This window comes from Falco peregrinus, chromosome 4 (genome assembly GCF_023634155.1).
Source record: "Falco peregrinus isolate bFalPer1 chromosome 4, bFalPer1.pri, whole genome shotgun sequence".
NCBI classification, from domain to species: domain Eukaryota; kingdom Metazoa; phylum Chordata; class Aves; order Falconiformes; family Falconidae; genus Falco; species Falco peregrinus.
The window spans coordinates 38,173,691-38,196,289 of NC_073724.1; the positions used below are offsets into that span (position 1 = coordinate 38,173,691).

The window sequence follows — 22,599 nt, forward strand, 5'->3', positions numbered from 1 at the left end:
CATTTAAAACACCTATTACAGCTTATCAGGATGTGGAAACAAGACAGTAGCTGATACAACTGGAAACTGCAGGGTTAATTTTTGCGTGTAATCATAGTACAATTGAATGGAAAGGAGGAAAAAAGTTGTAACTGAGCCTTTTGTAATACTTTGTTCATACCACACCTTTGCCTCTGATTCCGCATACTATTAATTCCTTTGGAAAGTTTCCTCAACCGCCAACAGATACCATGTCTATTCTAATGTATCCTCCCCTGATCTAGACAGCCCAGTATGCTCCACACCTGGCCCAGCCCATCACAGTCCCTGACTTCCACTTTGCTTATGATGGAAGCTGCATCACTCTTCAAATTCTTAAGAGAATGATGGGACCTTAAACAGTTTTCACTAGTTTTAGTAAGGACAGGATTTTTAATGACTCAGCAAGCAAAGCAGAAAAGGAAAATAAGATGGAATCTGCTCTTTTAAGTAGGTAATTGCTTGGTAACTAACACAGGCAACCAGCACATGGAATATAAGAGCATGAACCCTGTGAGTATGTAACCTCGTAACGCAGCCTTGCCATTGCAATTAACAAGGCATAAGTTTTGTACTGAATTTACTGTGCCTCAGTACTGGGGTTTGACAAACCTCTGTCTGAAGGCTTGTTAACCAGCTTGTAGAGCTTTGCTTTTCTTGTTTTAGCTGTGACAGCAACTTTTTTCATTGACCAGGCTTCTGTGACTGATTTTGTTTTACTTCTGTCTTTGTATATAACTAGTACCTAGAGGGGCTTACAAGAAAGCCGGAGTAGAACTTTTTACAACAGCATGTAGTAATAGGACAAGGGGTAATGGATTTATGCTGAAAAGGGGTAGATTTAGATTAGCTATTAGGAAAATATTCTTCACTGTGAGGGTGGTGAGACACTGGCACAGGCTGCCCAGAGAAGCGGTGGATGCCCCATCCCTGGCAGTGCTCAAGGCCAGGCTGGATGGGGCTGTCAGCAACCTGGTCTGGTGGAAGGTGTCCCTGCCCCTGGCAGGTGGGTTGGAACCAGATGATTTTTAAAGTCTCCTCCAACCCAAACCATTCTATGATTCTCTGATTATACGGTACTACCAGGACCCACAGCTATAAATAACACAAATTGCCAGTGAAAGAAGTGCAGGCTGGGAGCAGGAGAAACTGGTTTTAGGGCCAACAAAAAGAACAAAGAAATAATACCTAATATATGAAAAGGGTACAGTATACAGAAAATTTGGAGCTGTAAGCCAATTAAAAGAAGACAGAGATGTAAAGCATGTTACTAAACATATAAAAATGATCCCAAGTGCATTCTAGATTGAAGAAGAAACTAACATCATCACATTCCTTCTAATAAGAACATCAGAAGCTGATGGCTTACGGTGTTATTCTCATGAGCAGTCCAAAGCTACTGTCTTCCGTGTGCACCACCACTGGGGCAGAACCCTCATGGCCCTTCGTGATTAGATCAATGTACATAAGTGTCACCAGACATTCATATAATTTTTTTACCACTCCTTTTATATTTAAGTGCATGATGTTTGCTTTAAAATATATTTTTTCTAAATTGCCTTAGAATGTTAATAGTAATTTCCACTCAGGTTTTCATTGTGTGATGTATGATACGAGAACTTGAGCCAAATTAATCTGTTCAGCTAGTTGCATACATGCGATACTACAAAGCAAAGAATTATGGAAATTACTCTTAATTAAGTGTATTTATATGAAGCAGCATTTTGGTCCCCATCATACAGTACAGCACATCATGAAAAAAATTGCTTCACTAAAATCTCAACTTGATGTACAATCTTGCTACGATAAAAGTAACAAAAAATAAAAATATTTTAAAGTATATAAGAACTGATAGTATAAAATCATTTACCTTTATGTCTATAGCCAGACTGACAACATGCATAGCATTCACAAGTATCAAACAGTTGTGCAGAAATTGTTCAGGAGTTCTTGGATTAGTATACATCCTTACAAAGTGAGTAGCAATCTGCAGAAGAGACAGAAATCAAACTCTTGATCTCCCACTAAGCAAAATTACTGTGTTTGTATTTTCACTCTTTCAGCAATCCATAAGATCTAAATTTTGAACTAAATTCCCTTTTAAGAATATACCCAAAGAAAAATCAGTACTGAAGTAATCACTCTAGACTTGCTAAATGTTGGTTTGTTGGGGTTTTCTTCTTTTTAAAAGTCATGTAAGTCAACAGCTCCAAAGGAAATTAAGGCCTGAAAAAATCCACTTACATTAATAAAGTGTATAAAACTTTCACAATATTAAGAAAAGTCCTTACCAAATATGGACAATAAGCTGCCAGCTGTGCTGCCAATACCAGACCGTCTAGAAGATCTCGGTCAAAATTTACTATCCATCTCATTGGTGGTACTCCACCTAATTTAAAAACAGAGCAATATGTATTAGATTCTTCTCCCCTGAGATGCCTAACTTTATTCTAGACCGATATGATGGCTTTATGAAATGACTGAGTAGAGGAAAGAACAGAAAAAGGAAATATCTGTTCACATGTAAAATTTCCCAGACATAATACTCTTCAAGAGCCATTGTTGAAAACATGAAAAAATCACCTAGAATATTGTAACTGTTATTCATACACTCTGATACAGCACGTAAAAGTATTCATCACAATGGAAGGAAAAACTTAACCTCACAGATTAAGAACCTAAACAAGTAAATTATTTCATAACATTCAGAGGGCTACTGAAACTCATGAAAATATGCATGAATTCTTTAAAGCTGCAACATTTAAGCACATAAGAAGGAAAACGTCATTGATTTTCCTCAAGGCCATATTAAATTATTCAGCATAAATGCAATAAAAATAAAGCTAACAGCTCATTCCTGCAGCACAGATCACTACTTCTACAATTGTGTTGTAAAGGCCTATGCCTCACAGGTTAGAATATTTTTATATATTTCTAACATTTTTATTTAAAATAAAAATGGTTATTAAGAAAGTAAATATAGTTTGTCAGTATTTATTTGAAGTATTCCGTATCTTAAATATTTAACACAGTATTTAAACAACAGACTTATGTTCTTAAGCATCATAATAAACCACAGGATATAGTAATCTGAAAACTCAGCATGAGATACTCTCTAGAAAAAGCTACTGATGTACCAATAACCATGTTTTAAATCACTGCCTATACCAAATTACCAATACTTTGCTCTCCAGATAATAGGCATTTTGTGAAGCATGAACACATAGAAGCTAATCCTTTTTTAAGGAAAGCAATCTGGTCACAAACAGTGAAGTACCAAGACATGTCTTCTCTGTTGTGTTATGTGCAGCTCCTCCCAACTTCTATTACAAAAATACCTATTGCTTAATTTTCTTTGTTTTCATTACTGTCTCAGGCCCAGGCTCCTGGATTTAGGGAACACTTTGGACTTCAGCCACTGGCAAGGTTTTCAGACAGACTTTTTTCATATAGGATAAATTATATAGCTTTTATTTCACTAACAATCTAGTGTATTGTTTACAAGTTTGAAGCTTCCCAGGCTGAAAAAAAAACAATGATATCCTACAGAATCTGAGATGATCAAAAATCTCCCACATATTTTAAGCACGTAAACATCTTAATGTTACAACACAAACAAAAGTTATTTTCATTCAAAAATGCTACCATTAAAAGATAAAAAACCGAACTGTTATGATAGCAATATAACGATGTTCAGGATAGTCCACTATCTATATGAGCAAAGAAATTTGGAGACACCAATACTTAGCACAGAAATAATTTAAAACAGAAACATAAAATGCTTCACAAGGCTACACATTTCAGAGACCTTTACTTCAAGTCTGTCTTTATTAAAAGCCTCATTCTACAAGACTAAGCACATGAAAGCAGGGGCACAAATCATGTGTATTTTAAAGGTCTCTAACTCTACAGAAAGAATACTGAAAACAAAATGAAAATTCAAGAAAGAAATGGATAATTTTCTATGCATTTGGAATACAAGAGTTCAAGAAAGTTCAGTCATGCTCTCACAAACTATATATAAATATATATATAATATACACTATGCTATACATGTAATACTTCAAACAGTTGTACTAAGGGGTTTAAACTTGAGACAGTATTTTTGGGTGTTATATACCCTATGAACAACAGCTATCGAAACCAGACTAAGAAAGTAGGCTGTTGTATATAGAAAATTATTAAATTTCTTAAAGTAACCTTATTCACTCCTTCAGACATCAAGCCAGGCTGATGTAACCAAGCAAGCTGTTGCCCAGAAGCCAGACAACAAACCCAAAAAACATTCAAAAGACAAGAAAAAAAATCCTGATCTTACAGTGAAACAGTGGTAACCATTCCATGTAGTATGGAAGACACTATGAATCTTCAAAATCGTTTTCATTTACTAGCACTTATTTCACTTGAGTTTATATGTCCTCAATTGCCTTTATCTGCCTACTTCTGTTTGATTGCAAAATTTTGATTAGTGACAGGGAAAAAGTAAGCTAGAGATGCTGCTGGTAATGTCAGGTCATAATTTATCAACAGCACCTCATGTAACTTCCATTGGTCCCCCAAGAAGTACAGTTAAATCAAATTTGCAAATAAGTGGCTATTATCAGCTACAGGTATAAATTTTGTTGTGGAACGCCTCACTTATACCAAACAGATTACTTATAAGCTCATAAAATTGTTCTACAGTGCTGTAAATATTATGCTTCAGACTAAATTTAAAAGATAAACTATTTAAGAACCAAATAGAAGAAATAAAACAACCATGGGGCAAATCACTAAATAGGAAGTGCATCAGATGGAATCCTATATTAATGCAAAGTAAATACATCAAATTTTAATCCCAAATAAAAATAAATAAAAATTCCAGGAAAAACTAATTTTTAAGTAATTGCTTTCATAAAATTATTTACAACACAAGAGAACTTTAAACACATAAACACACACATAATATAAACACACAGGAGAATTTTATCAAACTGTGACTTTATATGTCATAAAGAGTGAAATTCTTACAGAATTTTCAAAGGTTGTTCATGAATATCCAGAAGTAAAATTTTGATGTGCATAAACTTTGCACCAGGGGCTGTTGGTTCATTATGACCCCACTAAGAAAAACAATTGACTCTGTAAAGTATCACTGCCAGTTATCACTGCTAATGCTTTCAGGAAAAAGAAGTTATTATAAATAACCCTACAACCCTTCCGACACTGGGAAACCAAAGTTGTGCAGCATTGGAACTGACCTCCAGGCAGGATGCAGCACACTGTACAGATGCAGTCCAGAGGAGAGATAGCTCTTACAGAATTTTGTTAAAATAAAACAATTCTGCTAATCATTTCTACCATCAGATTAAATGGATGTTCATGCAAGAACCTGGTGCTGCAGTTTTAGTTAAAGACAAGGGCACGCTGGTGGCATAATCACTGGTACCAAGTGGAATCTGCCTGCAGGCTCCTTTGTTGCAATTAGCTGGCTAAATTTATTCTGCAGCCACCGGGTATGTGCAGCACAGCACAGGCCTGCACCTACTCGAGTTAACTGGTATGTGGATTATTTAGCTTTTTTACGTACAATGATCTTCCAGTCAGTGTCACTACAACATGTGAATGATTTGGTACATTTATACTGTTTGGAGAGGAGCTCCCCAAAACCATCTAATTAAAAACTACTTTTATTAAAAAAAAAAACACACACACACACCCCCCTTAGAGTATCCTTTCCAAAAAATATGAAAAACAAAAGTATTCTTCATTACCACATACTTTGTCCGGAAGTACTTGGTACAGCTTCAGGATTATCTTTCACTGATTATGAAAGGAAAAAATATTACAGAGGAATCAAGTCTTCCATTAGTGATCAAAAAATGCATTTGAAGTACAGGTCAAAAAGAAATATTTAGAAGACAATTCTGTACATGACTTCTTATGGCATGACATAAAGAAAGTAAACATTCAGAAAGAAAAACATACTCTGTAGGGAAATACCCTTCTCTGTGGCATGAGCACCAAAGAGCCTCAGAAGGATTTGGTATGCAATCAAGATACTGTACCCCTAAAACAACCCTACAGCCTGCTGGTTTTAGTCGCAGTCACTTCAGACTTCTTAATTTCATGCTCATGGACAATAATGTGGGAATAAAGGTGATGTTTGGTCTAACTTACTAAGCACTGGAGATTTAACATTACTCCTATAAAAAACTTTCAAGTAGGATGCTAGGAATTATTTCTTTAACTGCTACACTCTGCTGTAGTGGAAAAAAAGAACATACCAAAATTCAGAGGGAATTAATTACAATATTAATAACTAATTACACTTAAAAATTAATTTAACCTACAAAAAACTCCTGTACTGTATTCTAAGCAAAATCTGTCTTCCATTTTTTTGTTCATTGATAGAATACAGATGCCTCAGCATCCAAAAAACTTAAATGTCTGTCACCTCACATCATCTGTTTGCAGATGTTTCAGCATATTCACATACCTCTAGCAAGAAAGAACAGGAGCAGACACTGCACAAACATACAAACAAAGACGTGTTAATTCATCTGAGCTTAACTCTGACATTAATTACAATTTTTGTTTGCTGTTTCTTCAGTGTGGTGATGTTTAGGCTTGGTCCAAAACCTGCTATTTTTTCCTATTCATGCTGCAAAGTGACTTCACATACTATTTCAAATGAAAGAAAAGATCAGCAGGTCAACGAGTTCAAAAGTTGATGGCTGCTGCTGTCCACACCTCTGTCTGCAGTGCTCCTCCTCATCACACTATTCAGTCTCTTTCCACTATCCTCTATCTATACACGCAGTTATGTTCAGCAAGATGGCTTTCACAACAGTAAGATCTTGGATCTAAACAGGTGTGTAACTTTGGCCAAAATCTTCCCGTCTCACCTCACCAAAACCTATTTGCCATATCAGAAGATAAATGGAAATCTTACTGTAAATAAATCATGTAAAATATGATCTATGGTATATTAATTATATTAATAGTTTTGCAGTTCTGGAAGGCCCTAAAGTGCTATTTTGTTCCATTTTCATTATTAAGAAACAAGCTCTAAGAGCTTAAATAAAAGAACTGGCTTAAAGAGATAAACAAGCTCCCTCTTCCCTTTTACAGAAATCAGCAAGTTTCTTCTAGACCATTCAAAAATAAATTTACTACAAATTACTACCTAAAAAACCCTCCTTTTTCTGAAGAAAGTTTTAATTCAATTTAGACTTCAAATTACATTTCTTTTATTGTCATTTTTTCATTAGTATGAACAGAAAGAAAACTAATTTATACGTGTACTAAATATTCATGATGTACACTCAGTTAAAAAATGTCAGAAAACAGTATTTAAAAGATTAGAATGAACATTTCATTTTCTGTAAGTTTTCAAATCAAAAGCATTCATTTATAAATTTATAAAGAAAATAAAAATTTCACTATGTCAGAATTATTTTTTTTCCCATTGTTTAAATGAAACATCTTTTCTTCATGCAGAAAACTCAAAATTTAAGGGTTCTTGATAATTCCAGAGGGCAAAGTACAAAAGATGAAGTCTGACTGGATATACAACCTCTCCCTGTTACCTATGACAGGAACAGAACACAGTAAATATGGGCCTCAACATTCAGACCTCAATTTTACAAATGTCTACGGTAGGAGACATTAATTTCATCCCAACTCCTTGGTACATTGCTTGCAGCTATTTCAAAAATATTTAATGTAGTGACTGCAAAAAGAAGCACTTTAAAAATAGCACAATACATTTTTAAAAGTTTATTTTCTTCCTAAAAAGTTAGTCTTTCTAATATAAATCCATCATTTTATTGATAATAGTTAGGACCTATAAAATTCAATAATCTTTTTTGGTTTTTGATTAATAGAACAGCCTCACTGTCAGCATAGAACGTATATTGGCAATATACAAAGTACCATTTCCACATTTTTATTTTAAACTTTTCAAGATTAACTACTTCACCTTTCATTTTAAATTAAGTCCAATATTGAGTTGTTGTTCTGGCTAGTCAACCAGATTGATTTTATCAGCCTGGTTACGGAGGCTTATTAAACCAGATGCTTTGATCAAAAAGTAAACTTTATTGTTTATCCTATTTGAACTTTAAATCTTACATTAAGCGTATCATTAGCTACCGTTAGTCTTCTAGTGGAATATCACTTGAATGCAATTAAGCAATAGCAGTTGTCCCTAGTACCTATGTACTTTCTTCTGTCTCCAGTAATCCTTTCTTTCACGCTGGTAGAATTGTCTGTGTGGCAGCAAAGTGGGTGTGGGAACAAAGCTGGCTTAAAAAGAAAGGGCAAAAGCTTTTTTGACTTTTTAATCTGGATCACACCAATCCAGTTTACCACACAGCCACATAAATGGCTGCGCCAGTGGAAATGAAACACGGTAGCTCTGTTTAAAAAGCATTTATTGAACTACAGCTATGTAATTTATAGCCTATGTAAATCAGAGCATGAAGAAAAATCCCCACGAGTGGAATATTTTTCCATTTTGACTCATTAAATATTTTTATAAGGGGGTTGGTTTGTTTGTTTGTTTCCAGTTAATGCTTTTACTATCAATCAACCTACTTAACTCAAATGCTTGTGAATAAATTAGAAAAAAACATGTATTTTCCGTAATTACATCAAAACTAGCAGAAAAATCTGCCAGCTAACCACTCTACAAAAATTAAATTTTAAGATATAATTACTTAATTTTAGTAGAAATAAACATCAGAAATCAGAAACCTTACTCAGGATAACTCATTTTCCTCTAAGCATATAAATGTATTAAATTTCATTTGTACTGGTACTTACTAAAAAAAAAAAAGAGAGATAAAAATTACTAATTGATCTTTAGGATAAAGATTATTAGCCAATGTCATGATGAAAACCTGACTGACAGATGTTGTAGACCAAAAATAGTTTAAAACATGAACAGTCACAGGTAGCAGACAACTCTGTGGCTGGGGGTGAGGGGAAAAGAAATTGTCCAAATTGAACTTCTGAATTCTGAGAGAGATTCCTGCTACTTGCTAGCTGCATCCCACAGGGGCTTGTTGCAAATTTTGGTAACAGCAAGACTAAAGTGGCATGTTCTGAATTTTCCCATTAATGAAGAGGTGTGAGCCAGGATCACCAGTTAGGCTGATCACAAGTTGAGCTTTTGCACATGAACTATTTAGATTGGAAAAACTCGGGACTTGAAATTATGGAAGTAAGAAGAGGCCAGAAAGAAGCATTCCTCAAAAGAAGCAGTGGTCTTGAAGAGACAACAGCGGGCTAGAAAGAAGGTGAAGAAGTTCCTAACTGGAGGAAAGGTCTTGGAAGTAGGAGAAGATCCTGAAGATCAGAGAGATGCATAAAAACAAATGCCAGCAGATGCCCAGGGACTTTGGAGAGTGACACCTGAGACTGACAGCTATAAGCAGCAGCACAGCAGGAATTGACAAGACTTTTGCCTGATCTTCTCAGACTAGTAGTGACCTTCCTGCCAGGGAGGGAATTTGAGACCTTGTGAACATAACACTGTGTAGAGGGACTGAGTGTGTGATATTATCAAAGAGGTTAGAGCTCTGATCTTGCTGGTTCTTCAATAAACGCCAGTATCTTGATCCATCACAGGCTGTTGTTTACTCTCTCACTCACAACAATAGTTGAAAATACTTCATATGTATTTCAATAGAAATAAGCAAGCAGGATTAACTTGGAGTTAAATGTGCATCACTCCTATGTAGTGTACTCAGATACTTACTATGGTTATGGAAAGCTAAGGTATACCGCAAGAGGTCTCTAAGTAATCTAAAATGAAAGCAGTTTTGATTCAGCTGTTGGTCCCACTCAACACTGAAGTAATTTTCATACTTAATTCAGTGATTTGGGACTAACTTAATTCCTGCATTTATTTATTTTTAATAGGCAATTTTATTTTTAACTTGTAATGGCATCAGATGGCATGCATGCAATAATCAAGCATAACAGCATTGTCCTTATCTTTATTGTGACTGTTAAACCAACTCTTGAAGACACACTGCTTTCTTTTTGCATGAAGCAAAGTTCTGCCATGGCACTCTATTTCCATATTTGAAAATTTTATTTTATTTTATTTTAAAAGACCAGGCCTATTGAGTTTTTTATAATTTTATGGCCTTTAAAAAGTCCCTGAAACACATTTTACATCAATTACTTAATATATAGTCTAACTCCCAAGTCATCCTGAATGTAGAAAAATCAGATTTGTCAAAACCAAAATTTAGGTGGGAATGTTTTTCAGATATAGATGTTTTCCCTCTCTTCTCCAACAAAGAGAAAAAAGAAAAAAAAAAAAAAAAAAAGAGCAAACTATCTTTGTAGTCATTCTTTGGGTTGGATTTGGTCTTCCTCTGATGAATCAATAGCACACAGGCTATGTGGGTTTTGCAGTGTTTTTCTTGCCATAATCTATCTTTGTTTTCACTAAAACAAAAAGAAATGTTTTTTCATTTGTATGATTCAATTTGAAGCCTCGAGATTTTTTGTGGGATAGAAAAGCTATTTTCCAAGTTGAGATAATCAAGGCAATACCTATAACAATTTACACGAAAATGACACACAACCTACTTGTTGGCAACAGTCACTATAAACTTCTCTAGGTCAAATTTTATCTGTTTGACAGGTAAAAGATACTGTGAACAAAGGAAAAATAGCAGACATTTTAACTTCAGTAAGTTTTGGTCACATTCTCTCTTATAAGGAAGCAAAGAAAAGGTAGTCTAGGAAAAAGGGTATCGTTAGATGGAGCACAAAACTCGCTGAAAAACAATAAGCCTAACTATCAACTGTTCACAAATCAAACTGCAAAGTCCTAGCTTATATACTATTCAATATTTTAATTTGAAACTTGGAAAATAGCGTAAAACTACCTTAGTCCAATCTGGAGATAATATCAAGCAGGTGAAAAAATTGACTGGGAAGAAGAACGGGTTGCAAGTACTCATGAGGAAAGGACTATAAACTCTGGAGAAATTGAAGTGATGATCTGAAACAAATGGGATTAAATCCAACAATGATGTGTGTAGTGTAGTAAACTTAATTAAGAATAATTCATTACTCAAGTACTAGATGGAAAATTGGATAGACGGAAATTCTGCAGAAAAAGAATCTGGAGCAACAGCGAATCTCATACTGTTGCAAGAAAAGGAAATACTTTGCTAGGATGCATAAACAGGAGAGTTCTAGTAAAGTCTCACCTGGTATAAAACCCAGGTATAAAACTGGAACCAAACTTCAAGACATGGTTAAACAAAGAGAGTTTACCAGAGAACTAATGAGCTGAACACACAGAAAAACTAAAAGGGAATTGTTTTGTGAAGAGGAGGGGAGAGGGAGTAAATGAAGCATCACATAATAATTTGTGAATATGTATAAAGTTGCTAGAAAAGCAAAGAAGATCCATCCACACCACATTTTAGAAGAGAAAGGACTGGAGCAGGGGAAATCTGGGAACAATAGGAAACTCTTTCAAATGGAAATGAGTGGGAAATACTGGGCAGCATTACCTAAAGTGGACCATGGAATCTCCTTTTTCAGAGGTTTTTGTAACAGGCTAAGCAAATACCTGTCCAGTAAACTACAGGTTTAGTTAGTTTAGTCTTTCCATATGAGAATGAAACATTGTTTCTGTTCTCTTTCTCTCTTTTCTACCCTCTGTGTTTTACTGTGGGGGTTTTGCAACTTTCACACTTATTAACTGATCTATCAGTATGCTTTATCTCACTGCCTTCCTAGTTACAAGTTAGTAACAAACTATATTTTGGGGAATAAAAAGGAGTGTTTTTATTCAACCAAACACCCCAGAAAAACGGCTAATTGCATCCAAGAGTTCCCAGCAATCGTGATGCCGTTGTTCCCAATGTTATGAAGTCAAACATTTCACTGTTTCAAAATAACTAACACATCTCACTACTAACAGTGAAAATTAAATCCTCAAAGCTGTTCATTCCTCTTCTGAAAACCAGGAAGAAACAACATTTGATCTTACTCTAAATATATAGATGAAGGTAGTCTTTGGCATCAGAACCACAAAAAAAAAAAAAAAAAAACAAAAAAAAAAAACCCACCACCACACAAACAAAAAACAACAAAACAAAACACCAAACCAACAAACAAAAAAATGCACAGTACATAATAGTTGCAAGCTAAAATAATGATCTTTTTTCTGGTAGAACACCTTAGCCCTCCCAAAAAAAACCACTACACCTAAACAACTCTTTCACCACACACACTACATTACTTTCATTCTGGGGAAAAAAATTACCATGAAAAATTGCCATTATTCTTGAAAGCAAAATTCCAGTAGAAAAGAAAAAAAAGTAACACAAGTATGATGTATTGGTACTATCTGGATAAGACCAACCCAAAAGAACAAAATGGTCTTATAGCAAGTGTTAAAACTCTTAAAGTATCAGATTTGGTTTAATTTACTAAGTGTAAGAGTTATTTTATATAAAAAAAAAAGAACACAATAAATCTCTTTAAAGAAAGTACTGTATTTCTTGTGAAGCTGTTCTGCTGTTTTCACAAGCAATAAAAAAGTTAAATCCTTTCTATTCATTGCAAAATCAACTGATATATATCTAGGGAGCAACAACAGACATCTTCACAAAAGATAAAACTTCTGCTATACAGCCACAAGCAATTTTTTCAAATTCTGTAACTGAAAAACAAGAGGAAAAATATGTAGTGTTAGGCTAATATTCTGTAATACTTTCCAGATTAACCTAGTACATTCACATAAAGATCTTGAAATTGATGACCTTTAATGATCAAAGGTATGAAATGGCACTTTTTAAGGTATCAGTAAGGTAGACTGTGGAACTACAAAGGAAAAGCAACAAGTGGATGGTGATATGATGGCTGTCTATGTAAGTAGGCATGACTTGACAATGGGAACTAGACATAATTGATAAATAACTCAGAAGAAAGCACAAATTTGTCAGTAAATGAAGTAACAATTACAGTATTAAGCAGCAAGCTCAAAAAAAAATCTTTTACATGCAATATATATTTTAAACCTACTTACTGCTTCAGAATGGTGTGATGCTAAAAGGTTGCACAGGTTTCAAAATACAATTAAACAAATTCATAGAATAAAAATCTAGTAAAACCTTACAGAAGTACCACCTCCACCTCAATTAGTCTTGAATTTCAAATCAGAAAGTTTCAGAGTATGAATAAAGAAAGTATTGCTGCATGTTTGCACAGTTACTAATCTCTAAGCATCATCTATTGGAGGTAGAATACTCAGCTAAATAGACCTTTAAACTATCACAGTATGACCTTTTTAATGTAAATTACTTCAGTAATAATGGTTTATAATATTATATAACAACTTCCTATTCTGGGATCTGAAACCCCCTGTAGGGGGAACTAATCTATACTTATAATAACGCCTATAGTTCTGTTTCAATAGCTTAAATCTGGTACTGAATAATACAAACATTTAGAAAAGAGATATGTAACAATAACCTTCTGTAAGTGCTGACATTAGAACCAGGACAAGGTTTAAAACAACGGTACTGAAGTATACAATACAGAGCATAAGAAAGATGAGAGGAAATATGCCTTTGAATATTATTTTTAAAAGGCTATTATGTTTTTCCTAAAATGTATGTAAGATTAGCAGAATGATAATGTATCTACTTCAGCACATATAGCATGTGAAGCTATGTTTACCTTAACATGGAAAACAAGAAGTCTCTAATAAGACACTTGGCAAATTACAGTTCTTACATCAGGCAGGATGCTACAACCCTTGCTTGCCAAAACCCATAATTATTCTTCTAAGAGCTCCTGAAATATCAGGGACATATCAATTTAATACCACTGTCAATTCATAATAATTCTAAGCAGAAAAGTTTTAGCACCACCACATGGGGCAATGACAGAAAAATGGATACACTGGAGACAGGTCTCATTTATTCCCATCTGTTGCAGAAAGTTTCTATCCTGAGGCATGAACATTTATTTACTTTTTTGCTCCTAATAAAATTTTTCAATTGTCTTTCAGTATCTACACAGTTCTGTTTTATTCTTATTGATTCATATCCCAAATAATACCTTAAATTGACAAATTCCTTAGTTTTTTATGCATCACATAAGAATAGCATTACCTTGTATCAGTCTCCATTTTGTTGCTTTTCAACAGTAAGTTTCCATTTGTAATGAGAACTAAGTTTTAAAATCACTAAATCGTACTAAAAGCTTCTAGATTAAAATGTCACCTTCAATGCTTTTTTATTTTTTTACCATGGCATTTTACTTGTAGATGACTTTGAGTTAAAATGCAATAAATCATAGCAATTCATTACAGCATACCTGGTTTCTATACTGGCTTCAGAAGGAATACATCTTATTTAGTTAAAAAAAAATAAAATACTGTTCTTAATGAAAATCTCTGGTTGATAATTAAAATGAATTAATTTTTCAGTCTTCATAGTCTGAAATAGGTTTTCTCTTCACAAAACACCTGAGGTTGTATTGTATTACTAAACCCACAGCTATACCATACCCAATCTAAAAGCTTATTTAACTCCAATTAACACACAAGACGTTGAAATGCTTTGTTTAGCCGAAAGTAGAATAGCTGTCTAGGCCTCTCAAAGTGTATTGTAAGTAAGGAAACAAAATTTCTTTCTAAATATTTATCCAATTATTCCTATTTAGGTCATATAGATTTTTGAGAGTCAGCAGATAGATATATATACACACATATACACATTTATATATATAAGCATACAAGTCTACACATATATATATGTATGCATATATGTATACACACAAATATATGCAGCCCTAAGAGTTACGGGATTTTTTTTTTTTAAAGATCTTACAGTTTTCCAAATGTGAACACTTTGAATCTTCTCAGTATAGGGCTCCAGGGACTATCCTTGATACTTTTATTTCCTTGAGGCTGTGTAATGCCAGCCAGTATAAAACTGTATAAACCAAATATTTTTATACTACTCTAAAACGTTAAAGTAAACATGGATTTTTGTTTATTTCTCAACTGCATAGGAACTTAAAACTCAGGAAAATAATTTTTTTTCTCTTTTCTATTAACTACAATTCTGATAACATCTTGTGGGGTTTTCTGCTATAGCAAATGAGATATGATGCAGTTCTTAAAGAGGGGATATTCGTTTTGACTAAGAAAGGTGAGCAGGACAGAAAAGCCTAGTTATTGGACTTCATATTTACATAATGTGTTTCATTCATATGTTCTGCTGTGCAAATCATGAAATATAACACCAAAATTGTCTACAACTTTGTTAATTTATATTTCAGCAAATAATTTACAGTATTTATCACTCAAGAACAATGTTCTCTCAATATTTTTTTCGAGTCAGAGTCACAATACTCATGATGGCAGTTCATTAGATAGTCACTCCCCCTTCTTTAATTCAGCTTTTTATCAAGTGTGGGAAAAGCAAGACTCGTTCTTTGGGAAGAGTCTGTTTTGCAGTGCTTTTAACTGAAAAAAATTACATAAATTACATAAGATGCTTCTCTTCTACCCTTGAAAGATAAAAATATCCTTTAGCTCTTGTTTCAATTGTCTCTAAGTAATATCAAATTGAGAAGCAAGAATCGATGGACTCCATAAATACCTTTCCTAAAAACTGAGGAAAGAAGCAAGAGAGGAGAGGTGATCAAGGAGAAAGGGGAAGAGGAACTAAAAATCATTATAACAATGGAAAGAAAAGGGTGTGGGTTTTAATTCCTATACTACAAACAACCTTAAGTAAAAGGTCTACAGAAACTATTTTTTAAGAAAACCAAGAATTCTACTTAATTCTCATACAATTTTGTGAAGTCATATGATCTCACACCAAAATGTCTCCTTCCTCAACCTTTTTACTGCAGATGCCATGCTAAATTGATATCAAAATTAAAAAAAAAAAAATAAAAACAAAACAAAAAAACATTTACAGTGAAGGGAATAAAATGCATCAAAACTAAAAGCTTCTTACTTGAGAGGAAGAATCTTGAGAGATACTACTAAGCCAAACATTGTCAGACAAACCTACATTGGCACTGGATTAGAACTTCTCTTTCCTCACAAGCAGAATTTCTATTCTAAGCAAATTTCCAGTAAAATTGTCTCCAGAGCTACTCTAGAGACAGCTCTTACATCTCCAACTTAGGTTGACTGTTCAGATATTATTCAACCTACTGGCTGTCAAATTCTCTAATAATTTTATATTAAAGGTAGAATTATCTACTCTTTTCAAGATCTTTCTGGGATAAATTCAAGAAAATCTCTTATTTACCAACACATAATTTATCTTTTTCACCATGGCAAGAATCATAATTAATAAGGAGGAGATATACATCCTCTTAGGTGGCAATTTAACTCAACACAAAAAAAATTTCTGTTTAGGAAGTACAGGTTTTGAATTATGGCATTGCAATACTGTAGCAACTTCTTAAGTGTTTTTCCTGATTCTTATTTTTTAATACTATTAATAGCAGTCAGTCTTTCAGAAAGAAATGTTGAAAAGAAATGTGAAGACAGGGAATGGTAGAAGGCAAACCGAAAATTTATTACACTCAAATAATTCATGCTTCCTCCCCTATCACTACTATTTCTCATATAATGCCTTAAGTGTACACTGAAACTTGTATTTCATGTATAATTAAAAGTTTTGGCAGTATAGGCAAAGTTATATTTTGTAGTTTTACCACATTTGGTCTCAGGTTTCAACATTGCTTTGTATTTAAGGTCAATAGGACATATTACAACGTTGCCCTCCCAAAACATATGTCAAGCTGCTTTTAAAACATATTGATTTTTCAGTAGCAGTAAGGGCAAAAGATATAGAGATAGTAAACTCCATGCTAATGTTCTCTTTAAGCTATTGAGATTTTAATTCGTGCAAGAGAAGAGTTCTGATGAATGACACAGTTACATTCAACTTTAGAAGGAAGTACTAAAGATGTATGTTTAAAACCTCCCTGCACTGCTGTAGCTTAGGCTCAGCTTACTGTCACATTTCACTTTAAGTAGCTTAGGTATCAAAGGAAAGACTGAGAAATGTGGCCTGGATAGATCTCCATTTCTTTAGGAGGATTGGATCACCCAACAGACTAGTTTGGGCTGAAAGCAACTCCATGGTCAAGACATATTGCTAGTCAGGTCTAATTCTTTATTCAAAGCAGAGTGTTTGGATGATAGTATGTAGGCACATAAATGTTAAGCAAAAAGTGGTAATTGCTTTCTGATCTGGACTTTAGCAAGAATAACAGAACTAATCCTCTATTTAAAATTAGTGATATTAAGCAAATGATAACAACAAAAATACAAAATTGAGGATATTTGGGACTTACGGCAGGGTTCTATGAACATTTACTATACTTTGATTGATGTTTTTCCTTATGACACTTTTCAGTGTTCCTCTGGAAAAGCTTAATTTAAGGCTAATATGATTAAAAATGTCACAATATCTACATATAAATTTGATTAACCCTTACATCACAAAATTTAAAGGACCAACAGGATATCAAAATATTAAATCTGCTGACATATTAATTCTTCTCCAGTGTATAATCTTAAAAAACAAAATCAGTCTAGTGACTCTTGAGGTTTATTACTGGTAACCAGCCTCCAAGCCAGACTGTATGCCAGTGACCATAAGCCTTTGATCCTGGCAGTTCAGCCTAATTTCAGTCCACCTCACTGTCCTCTTATCTAGGCTGTACATCAATTTGTTAATGAGGATGTTATGGGAGGCTGTTGAAAGCCTTGCCAAAGTTAAGTTAAACATCCGCTGCTCTCCACCTGTCCACTGAAATAATCATGTCATTGTGGTCAGTCAAGCATGATTTCCCCTTTGTAAATTCATGCTGACTACGGCCAAACAATTTCTTGTCCTTCGTATGTTTGGTAACAGTTTCCAAGATTATTTACTCCATCACCATCCCAAGAAACAAGATGAGGGTGACTGGCCTGTAGCTCCCTGGGTCCTCCTCCTTCTGGACAGGAATGACATCTGCTCTTTTCCAAACTTCCCCCTGCTTGTCTGGACCTTTCCAAGATTACTGAGTGTTTCTTTGCAGTGACATTGGCCAGCTCCCTCAGCAGTTGGTGCATTGCATCAAGTCCCATGGACTTGTGTTTGTCCAGTTTAAGTGCTCCCTAATCTGATCCTCCTCCAACAAGACTAAGCCTTTCTTGCTCCAGACTTTCCTATTCATCTTGAGGGCCTGGGATTGTTCAGTGCCAATCTTACCAGTAAAGACCAAGGAAAGAAGGCTTTTCTGTTTTTATGTCCTCTGTCATTAGATTCTCTGCCCATTTAGCAGATATCAACTAATTCTGAGGCAGGAAAAGCAAAAAGTAAGAGGAAAGAGAAGGCTAAAACAGAGGATTCGAAAAGATATTGAGGCAGGTCATCTGTGCAACGGAACAGTATAAGATCATCCATTCAGAACTTTCAAAATGCAGAGGTGTAAGATTAAGACTTTGAATTTCATTAATTTTCAGAATTTTCTCCTTTTTTTTTAATCATTGTATCTTTAGCAATGCTCATTTACGTAGTTTTGTGAGAGAAGCAAAGAAAGTGGCATGCTTGTGTAGATACACCAAGCTATTTCTGTGCACCTTCCAGCCAACAGAATATGTAACTCACAAAGCAAAAAAGCTATATACAAGTTGATACAGCAAGGCAGTATCTGTAACTTCCCACACACAAAAAGCATATATGATTTCTGCCTTCTCATTCCAATCTTGCACTTCTCTGAAAGCAGAAGAGTGTAATTAAGTGAAATTGTAAGACAGAACTATAATGCAGATCAATGTCCCCTGGCAATAACCACAAAATTCATCTTCACCTGTGACCCAGAGCCAAATCTGCAATGAGATCTGCACAAATTAATACATTAACCTCCTGAGTTAACTGTTCTATTAGCATAATTATTATTTCCTTATAACCCAAATATTGTAATTAAATTTTTATTTTTGTGTACCAATTTGGGGGAGCCTTTAGAACAAAATAATGGGAAAAATCCTACTTTACAATTGCTGGCAACCATATAACAACTCATTAAAAAAATCGAACTCATTTTAATATTTTAATTTATTGCATACTCTTAGGCAATTAAAATAAGACTTTCAATAACTGGCTCCTTAAAATGCATCATTAGTATATATTCCACTTTACCTGTGACATTTTGGGGGTTTTGATCAGTGGTGTCCACTATATCTGCACTTTATAGTTCAAATTCATTTCTTTAGACATTATAACTCAACTCAAAGTTTAACATTTAAATAAGATGCATTTTGACATTCATATTCTCCCCACTGAGTTCCCACAGGCCAGAACAAAGTTAGCCATGCCTCACCACCCAGGTATTACTAGAGTCTACAATAAAGAGAACAGACAGCAGGGTTGAGGAATATATCCATGCATCTATGGCAAGCCACAGCACTGGCCAGGTAGGTAGCCATTCTCCCTGCAAGTTGTCATCTATACACACGGGACTCAAATTTAACATCCAACAGAGGAGAGTGCTTGCAACTGTAAGACAGCTCTACTAAAGCAGATACTAGACACAGATAACGAGAAAATAATATATTGAAAATACACCTACTCACTGTAAGACATGTTACTTTCGCTAGGGAAGCTCCCTGAGCTAATCATAAGACGAGACCCAAACTGTGAGTTGACAGCTAGAAATTGACTTCTGTTGGATGCAGGGGGTATAGACTGACCTTCCAATCTTATCAGCAGAATTATTCAACAAATTTGAGAATATCTAGTATAATTTACTTCTGTACAGTGAAATGAGAAAAGCAAGGGGATATTCAAAACATATGCAAGGTAGAGAATATGCCCAAATGAGATTTCTGGAAGGTGATATTCAAATAGATTGTCCATAATTCAGACAGGCCAGAAATCACTGAAGGCAAAAATGACACTCAACAATCTATTCCACATGTGGCTTCTGAGCCATTCTGGAGTTCTTCCCTGATCATCATCATAATGCCCTTTCTTGGTGTTTACCTATCCAAAAATAATTTGAGGCAAATTATCCAAAAAAAATTGAAAGAGGCAATGAAGTTAGGGTCAAGAAGCAAAAGAGAAGAAATCATACAAGGAAACAGAAGTAATAATTACAACTGGTTGAACAGCTTTATCAGATTTGAACACCATAACTGCCCAGGTCAGTCTTAAACAGAACAGGTAATTTTGTCTAACTATACTCAAGTGATCAAAGACGTCAAATTGACCTTGCAAGTAGGACAAGATTTATAATTTGGAACCTTGGTCTCCATTATGGTCCTAAATGGCATTAGAATAAAAGCAGAACAAAATTAACCTAAAAATTCTGAAAAGCTAGCTCTGAAACACACCACTAAGCACAAATACCAACAACTGTGACTATAAAGAGGAAAATGAAGAGAAAGTGATTACTGTTAGCACTTCCTTCCTGAGAACATTAATGGAAAAAAGTGAGAAGGTCCAACACACTTTATGCTTAGTTAGAAACTACAAGAAGACATAGAACACAGAAGATATTTCATGAACAGTACTAGACAAAAGATGTTGATCTTGGAACTCAGAAACACAAGGAAAGGAAATACATACAGGTAGGCAATAACTTATCGAAAAAAACCAACACTTTCAGTGGCAAGTTATCATGATATGTCTATGAACAGCAATTTTAAAAGTCTACAAAAGGAGTATTAGAAGGAGGGGTATAGTAAAATAATTATTTCACCTTTTTGACAATCTTTCCACACAGTTTTTCGATTCTTCTCATAATGTTTATTCAACCAGGTGAGGATGGTTCGTTCATATGGAGAATATATGTTACTGGATAATGGTTCTGATTTTATTCTTGGCATGTTCTGCACACTTTCCAAACTGAACAGATCAGTCATACTATGTGAAGAAACACGTGGAAGAACAAACACCTGAAATTAGAAAACATGTTTTTAATTAAGCACGAACTGTAAAAAGAACAAGTTCAAGCTGAATGATAAAAAAAAAAATACTTCAAACACAAATGGTTGTCTAATTTATAAAAGGTTTAAGACATTAAACATTAGCATAAATGTGTAACACACAAGAGAACAGATTTGCTGAGGTTTTAGGGAAGTCCTTTGCTTCCTTAAAATGCAAACTGAAGTTTTCAAGTGGTCTTGGAAGTCTGGAGAGGTCCCAGTCAGCTGGAAGCTGGCAAATGTTGTCCCGGTTTTCAAAAAGGGAAAGAAAGAAGACACTGGTAAATACAGGCCTGTCAGTCTCAGTTCAGTGCCTGGCAAAATTATGGAGAAGGTTTTTCTGGGAGTTGTTGAAAAATACTTGAGAGACAACAATCCATATCCAGCACAGGTTCATAAAGGGAAAGTCCTGCTTAACCAACTTAATTTCTTTTTTTTGAGAAGGCACCCATCTAGTTGATCAAGGGAAGCCAGTAGATGTGTGGTTTGGAGATTTTAGCAAAGCTTCTGATACTGTCTCACAGTATCCTTCTGGACAAAATGTCCAGCATACACCTAGACAAGTCCATAATACAATGGGTGAATGGCTGGCTGACGAGTCAGGCTTAAAGAGTCATAGTAAATGGAGTTACATCAGGCTGGCAGCCAGTCACCTTTGGGGTTGTCCAGGGCTCAGTTTCTGTGCCAGTCCTCTTTAGTGTTTATATAAATGATCTTGACACAGCAATTGAATGTACATTAACTTTGCTGATGATAGTAAATCAGGAGTAGCTCTGTGCTCCCTCAAGGGTAGAGACGCCTTACAGAGATATCTGGATAGACTAGAGACCTGGGCAATCACCAACTGTATGAAATTTAATAAAGTGCCATATTCTGCACCTGGAACAGGGTAATCCCACATATACATAGAAACTGGGGGATTAGAGGCTGAAAAGCAGCCCTACAGGAAGAGACGTGAGGTTTGGAGTTTCTGGTAAACTGAACATAAGTGAACAGTGTGCCCTGGCAGTCAAAAGGGCCAACGGTGTCCTGGGGTGCGTCAAGCACAGCACAGCTAGCCAGCTGAGGGAGGTGAATGTCCCTGCTCTACACAGCACTAGTGCAGCCCCACCTCGAGCACTGTGTGCAGTTTTGGGCACCTCAGTACAAGGACATCAAATTATTAGTATGTGTCCAGAGGAGGGCAACAAAGATGGTGAAAGGTCTCAAGGGGAAAACATATGAGGAGCAGCTGAGGTCACTTGTCTTGTTCAGCTTAGAGAAGAGAAGGCTGATGGGCAACCTCATCGCAGTCTACACCTTCCTTAAGGGGGACAGCAGAGGGAGAGCTGATCTGCTCTCTCTGGTGACCAGCTATAGGACACAAGGAAATGGAATGAAGCTGCATCAGGGGAAGTTCAGATTGGATATTAGGAAAAGGTTCTTCACTGAGAGTGTAATCAGTCACTGGAACAGGCTCTCCAGGGAAGCGGTCATGGCACCGAGACTGTCAGAGTTCAAGCAGCATCTGGACAATGCTCTTGGTCATATGGTTTAGTTTTAGGTAGTCCTGTGAGAAGCAGGGAGTTGGACTTGGTGATCCTTACGTGTCCCTTTCAACTTGA

At 35.2% G+C, this 22,599-nt stretch overlaps 1 protein-coding gene across 1 annotated transcript in view; it reads right to left on the minus strand.

The window, feature by feature from the left end:
* The window catches only part of CFAP47 (cilia and flagella associated protein 47), a 342,945-nt gene that overhangs the window by 240,176 nt on the left and 80,170 nt on the right, over window positions 1-22,599 (minus strand). Inside the window, 3 exon segments of the mRNA XM_027782493.2 lie at window positions 1,889-2,005; window positions 2,310-2,407; window positions 20,770-20,965. Coding sequence (XP_027638294.2) covers window positions 1,889-2,005; window positions 2,310-2,407; window positions 20,770-20,965 — 411 coding nt within the window.